Below are 7154 nucleotides of genomic sequence, written 5' to 3'. Positions count from 1 at the left end.
GAAAGCATGTGGATACGCTGTTTTCAATTCCATACTCTGTCTTTGTAAGAGCATTCTCATTAAAGGTGCTAAAAGTGCTAAATGCTATTTTTTAGCATTTTTAACACCTTAAATGATAAAAATCCACTTCCATCAAACATGCTAAATCTTAAAAGATTTAGCACCAAGTTACAATGAGCTTATATCAATACAAGCTCACTGTAGCTAGATTGTTAAAAAAAAAAAAAAAACTTTTTTATTCTCACAACTAGGCAAACAATCCATTGCCTGTTGAACTTGTTCAGGTGGAGATAATTTAGAATCTATGCATTTGACTTCTTGTTCTTTAAGATCTGCAATCATAAACTGATATTAGCAGCATGATCCTACTCTCTAGAGAAAAATTCATTTTCAGCCATTGACATACATAGAAATCTTCAGATATTTGAACATTTACATAGAGTAGTGTTTTAACACCATTTAACCCCTGCAAATTCCTACTAGTCCTTCGTTTTAATAAACTATTTTATTCACTAAAAAAAATTTGTTGGTTAGTTTCAGTCGCGATTTGTGGAACATTGCTTTTTATTTGAAAACCTGTCCTTGTCTGTAAAAGAGCTGAAATGCAATGAAAGTTAAGGATAAAAACATGACCTTCGAAAGGATGTAAGGGAACATAGAGAGGTGACTCCTCTAGCTGTGCATTTGTTACGAGCTGCACAAGTTCAAAGACATTTTTTAAGAATTTCATAACAAATTTTTTGCATGCAACAATTGGTTCAATGTAGATAGTAACATTTGCAGAGAGACGAAAATTGATGCGTACTACCAATCTTATTTTAAATTCTATGGCATTGGTGTACAATGTGCATGGTATTCAATTTTTTTTTTTTATGGCAATTACTATGTTACTGTGACAAATGACTACTTGTTATGAAGGGAAAAAAGAATAGGTTCCTTAGACATGAAATAGTCGTGAACTTAATTCTTTTTGGATATCTCAAATTTACTGATGGTATGTTCAATAATACAGGAACTACGCAAGTAAATAAGTAATTAGTTATTTTAATTTCTAAGAGGTATCTAGAAAGAAATTACATGTTTGGAACTATAGAGATATAAAGGAAAAATAATTTAGAATATGTTGTCTGATATTCTCATGAATAAACGTATGGCTCTATATAAGACATTTAGAGTGCATTTAGATATGATGATTGATTATTGATGATGAAAAATGGAGTTAAGGTTATCCATTTCCTTAATGCTAATATGTACCTCTGCCAAGCTCAACCAATTCTAGGTGTTTTTAATGGTAACGTTTATTAATGTCCTAATCTCCTCTTTCCCATCTATCAATTTTTTAATTTTTATTTATTTGAAAAAAAAAAAGATTTCAGCTTTTGATATCGACATGGACCAAGGATACAGTTTGAAATAAGGTCTAGAAAATTATCATTATATATAAATAATAATAAAAAAAAAGTCTAGAAAATCATCATTCCTAAAGAAAGTATTGAAAAAGAAATGGCCCCGTTGCTAAAGGCAGCCAGCCGCTAGGTTAGCCACGAATCTTAATTATGGGATGTTGTATCGATGGCAAAGTTAAGTAGCAACCCACGTGGTATTTAAAGCTCATTTAGGCTTTGTTTGTTGCTTTTTTTTTTTTTTTTTGGTATAAATTTGAGAAAGATATCATGTTGGAGATGACGAGTGTTACCATGTTGTAAATCCGTATGTTAAGTGGATGATTGACTTAGTTGCTTCCCACCATATTATTCTTGTTAAGGATTTGTATTTGGAGACTATGATACTTTTTTTTTTTGGTGACTGCGGAAGCTCTAATACGAATATGTTATCACGAAAGTACCTTTGGAAGCACTGTCATACAAGATTGATTGTAAAACTGTTATGGGCTTAAGAAAGATATTATAAACTAATAATAGGAAAAGAGAAAAATAGACATAACCAAACACAAGAGTAGAACACCAATGATTTACGTGATTCAACTTTAGACTTTCATCCATGGGTGGCATAAGATGAATTCACTCCATCAAAGAGAGACTAGAAATATTTACACACTAAAGTATTAGGAATTTAAACTATTTTCTAGAATCTAAAAATAGAGAAAAATTGCGCAAAGAAACAATCATATTACACAAAGATTTATGTGATTCGGCAATGCGCTTATGACTATGGAGTTGCAGTGATTTCACTATGTTAGGGAAAATACAAAGGTGGCTACGATATAGTTTTTCAATAAATCAAACCCTAATTTTGAATCAACAAATATATATTCCAAAAACAAGTCGAAAATGGTCCAACAAATTTTCTTGGGGGTACTGCTCGGAATTTGGCCTAAGCCTCCACTCCGTGGACTCTACCTTAGAAAATCCCCTATTTAAAATTATAATGCTTCCAAGTTGGGTTAGGTCACGAATCGGATTGAACACAAAACTAAACTCCACATAGTCCAACATAAAGAATATTCATAAATAACAAAATCCCTCTAAACCCTCGTTTGGGAAGAGGGAATGAAAAAGAAATCCCCTATTTAAAATTATAATGCTTCTAAGTCAGGTTATGTCATGAATTGGATCAAACACAAAACCAGACTTCACATAGTCCAACATAAAGAATTTTCATAAATAACAAAATCTCTCTAAGCCCTCGTTTGGGAAGAGGGAATGAAATGGAAAGGAAATCCCCTATTTAAAATTATAATGCTCGGAACTTGGCCCAAACCTCCACTCGATGGACTCAACCTTAGAAAATCCCCTATTTTAAATTATAATGCTTCTAAGTTGGGTTAGGTCACGAATTGGATCAAACACAAAACCAGACTCCACATAGTCCAACCTAGAGAATTTTCATAAATAACAAAATCTCTCTAAGCTCTCGTTTGGGAAGAGGGAATGGAATGTAATGGAAATGAATGAAAAAAATAATTTTAGAATATTTTATTCTTCCTTTGTTTGGGAGTTTTAATGGAGAGAATTGAAAGTCTATTCCCTTGTTTGGGAGTTTAAGTGAGAGGAAATGAAATGGATAAGAGACAACATTCATTTCTCTCTATTTCCTTAAAAACTCAAATTTTCATTCTCCCCGAAATTGAGAGGAATGGGAGGGAATGAAATTAGATTTAATGAATTTTTTTTACTAAAACTCCCAAAATACCCTTATATATTCAACCATTTATTTTAAAATAGGGTTCTAATAATAATATTGTCATAAAATAATTCCATTCCATTCCCTCTATGTTACTCTTAAACAAGATTACTTACATTCCATTTGTTTTCATTCCTTTCCATTATTTTATTTTAAAACATCTAACCAAGGTTACTTAATTCCATTTCTTTCCCTTGCTTAAACACATTTCATTCCATTTCATTCCCTTATGATTATTCCATTCCATTTCTTTATGATAATTCAAAATCTCTCTTCATGTGGGAATACCCTTATACACCAAATCCTTAATAATATTGTCTAGTTATAGGATTTCAACACATATTCCTTGGTTGAAAAGGAATACCAATTTACTTTTATAGCAAGTAATATAATTTTCTTCCACTTCAAGTTAAAAAAAAAAAAAAAAAAACACTAAACCAAGTCAAATTAGAAATATCAGAATTTTTTTAACAAATATCTACTTCTACTCAAATTGCACCAAATAATCTTCCTTCTTTTGTTAAGAGTTCCACCTCAATTTAAAAAGTTAAAGTTAAAAATTGAGCCACACTGTACAATAACTTCAAGAAAGGAGCTTTTTAACTTTGTATAAAGCAAAAGATTTTAGCAGAGTAAAATGATAATTATGCTGACATCAAAGGAGTTGGTGATATTTGTGTGAAGAGTAATATGGGATGCACTTTAGCGCCTAAGGATGTCCAACAGGTTAAACATATGCACTCAAATATGATCTCAATGCATGCTCTAGATCAATCATGATATGGTAGCTATTTCGGCGATGAAAAATAGAAACTCACTAAATGGTCAATAGTGTTTGATAGAAAAAAGATATGTTAAACACTTTATATGACACAAGTAAAGTTATGCAAGGGTGTAGTAAATGTAACTCGAGATAATTTTTTGCTTAACTTGTGGCATACACAGATGACTTACATGAGCGAATAGTGATTGCACATTTTGATAAAAAAAAGTCTCTCATTCCCTTTGCCAAAAGTATGTTACTAAATCCCTATGATTATTTTTTTATTTAGCAAACATCATAAAGTTTCATTTCATAAATCCTTTGGTAGAAAAACTCAATGGGTTAGATTTAGTTTATTTCAATGTATGTGGTTCCATTGAGCTTTACTCAGGTGGCTATAGATATTTTGTTGATGATGCATGATTCATGAAAGGTGTAGTTGACAAAAGACCAAGATTTTCAACAGTTTGAGAAATTTTATGCATGGTAGAAAGAGATACATGAAAGACTTGAATTGTCTTTTTATTGATATCGGATAAGAAAACACATTAAATAATAAGTTTGAAAATTACTGCTTAAAAGTTAAATCACAACATTAGACATGAAAGAAAATTCCTCATACCCCACAACACACAGCACAATGGTTTGGCAGGGAGGATAAATTTACACGTACTATTGTGAAAAAATGTCAAATATATGTTGAGAATGACTAATGCCTGAACCATTTTGGACTTAAACTGTTTGAACGGCATAGAAAGAGGAATGAATTTCTTTAAAAAAGATCTTTAGTTTTTATTTTAATTAAAAAAAAAAAGCGCAAAACTGAGTCATTTTAAAGGGGTTTAAAGCAAATTGTTAACAGAATGGACAGCAAATGGAAGGATCATCGTTGACAACATATAAAATTTTAAGATTAAAATGACAAAAAGAAATAAGCCAAAAAAAAAAAAAATCATCAAACTTAAATATGTATTTTTGTCAATCTTTTTAACCCTCATAAATAGTAAGCGGTTGTATGCAATTTTTTTATTTTTTATTTCTAAAACTGATATCATAACTTGAATTCATTAGTTTAAAACGTTCTAACTTTTAAGTTGATTTTTTTTTACCAAGTTTGTGCGTAACTGCTCTCAAAGTAAATGAATGGAAGCAGTGGGTTATTTATGTAAGCTCGAATGGTGTGCTTAAAAACCCTACCATGACCATGACAAAAGCAGTTCTGGGGATAACAAAATAGTCTCCATATAGTGAGTTCAGTGGATGTGGAACAATTATTAATTTAATTTGACCACTGTTGTATTTGAGAAATTAAGATAAGCATCTTCTTTAAAAGAAAGGACCCTACCATCCAATGCCATGACAAGCATTGTCGATTGAATGTGAGCTGTGAAAATGATGTATGTTCTAATTCTACTGGTTCGTTGTGTTATAGGTAAAGGCACTCAAAACTCTCAAATTAATGAGTTAGTGGACCACTTCATCTGTTCATTATGTACTTCACCGTGATGAGAGAAAGTATTGATTTCTGTTAAGGGAAACCCCATTCTCATATAGATGTTAGTTAAAGAACAACCTTGCTAGCTTGAAGTGAATTCCTCAACTAGAGCCTAAATACCATTATATTAGCATGTGGTTAATCATAAAAATTAATTATTACATGAGAGTATGAGACAACATGGTCAACAGTGACTTACAGAGGAAATTAATTTGATAATTTAATCAATTGTTAAAGATGCAGCAAAGTGTATGTTTGGTAGAAAATTCATATGTTGGTTTCACATACATAGGAAGATAGAAGGGTCTCCCTTGAAACTAAAAAGGAAGAAACCTCTAGTGTGAGAAACCAGTCAGGCCAATGGTTGACAAAAACTAAGAGCTTTTAGATAAACATATAGAAAAGTTAAGACAATACCTCAAAAATGAAACTCGAGACCAAGAGTGTGTACCTTGTGAATTAGATTGTTTTTCTTCAACATGTACACCAATATTGTCCCAAAGATTCGTGACTCCAGAAACCAGGTGAAAATTTTGACCAGAAGTCCAGCCATTCTAGGAGCTATGCAGCAAATGAAAGTTCACTAGTTATGTATGTTCAGCGTTCACCAAGTATTCAAAAATAAATTTGAAAGAAAATATATATATATTTTTTTTTTGGGGTTCAATCCATCATCCTATTATTCTTTCAGTTACAAAATTACAATACAAAGGCAATTTTTTATGCCTTCACTTACATGTATATTGGTTTAAAAGTTAAAATATGTTTGGTGCAATCGGTTTCAAATTTCAATTTCAAAGTACCATGAAATTCAGGACCAAAAGTTCTACCACAAATAAATAAATAAAAAAAAAACTGAAATTTAATTCAGATATGCAGGCCCAAAAAAAGTTCTATTTTTCAAGATGCATCAACATGATGTATAATTCTAATTCACAAAATGGATTTTTGGTGAATTAGAATAGAAAACCAAATGAAACTCAAAACTAATCCTATGACACCAAATTATATAAAGAATCCCAACTAATGGTGACAATTCTTTGACAGAAGAAGAAACATGCATGGAGAGTATAAAAAAGATGGTGAACCAAGAGTTAGGACCCAAGATTGAACCTTTAACATTGGCACGGAGATAGACATGATCGCTCTTAGGACCAAGATCAACCTCCTCCACTGGCTTGTAAACCACCCCTTGATCCTTGAACAACCCCATGAAGGCAAAAATAATATTATCTTTCAAGCTTACTTGAATACAAAATAAAACAAATGAAGTGAACAAGAAGACGATGACACAACCTATAGATTCCTATATATAGATTAAGATTTTAGGAAGAATGACTTGGCGGTGGATGCAATGCAAAGGAAAGTCTTTTTAACTTATCCAACAAAAAAAGACAATAACTTGAAAGCTTGTTATGATAGACAAAGTGTGTGGTATGACAATATGAGCAATTGAAAGTGAAAGATAAGAGCTAGCATGTGAGTGAGAGAGAGTGAGTCTTTGAAGTAGTTGGAGAAAATCAAAGACAGAGGATTTGGTTTCACTTTAAACTTCCAAGTCTTAACGGCTTTTTTAGTTTTATTTTATTTATTTATTGATAAAACAGAGGATTTATTTTAATTTTATTATTATTATTATTATTATACAATTAGAAAATAGGAGATTCGAACTCTGAGCGTTTCGTTTTGAAACATCAAGAATTGCTTGTTGAATTACAAAGTTTTTGGATTAGAAGTTTTAACTTTCAAGTT

General features: G+C 31.3%; 1 protein-coding gene across 1 annotated transcript; it reads right to left on the bottom strand.

Annotated features, from left to right (window-relative positions):
- Positions 1-141: 141 nt before the first annotated feature.
- On the bottom strand, positions 142-6756 carry LOC136066682 (fatty acid amide hydrolase-like). Its single transcript, XM_065771402.1, has 5 exons — positions 6516-6756; positions 5854-5963; positions 634-694; positions 232-332; positions 142-147 (listed from the first exon to the last, which is right to left on the bottom strand). The coding sequence occupies exons 1-5, from the start codon at positions 6613-6615 to the stop codon at positions 142-144; spliced, it is 378 nt and encodes a 125-aa protein (XP_065627474.1). The 5' UTR covers positions 6616-6756.
- Positions 6757-7154: the final 398 nt, after the last annotated feature.

Source organism: Quercus suber, unplaced genomic scaffold (assembly GCF_002906115.3).
Source record: "Quercus suber isolate HL8 unplaced genomic scaffold, Cork oak 2.0 scaffold_4, whole genome shotgun sequence".
NCBI classification, from domain to species: domain Eukaryota; kingdom Viridiplantae; phylum Streptophyta; class Magnoliopsida; order Fagales; family Fagaceae; genus Quercus; species Quercus suber.
Note: the sequence above shows the minus strand (reverse complement) of the source record. Positions and strands in the feature narration are given on the sequence as shown.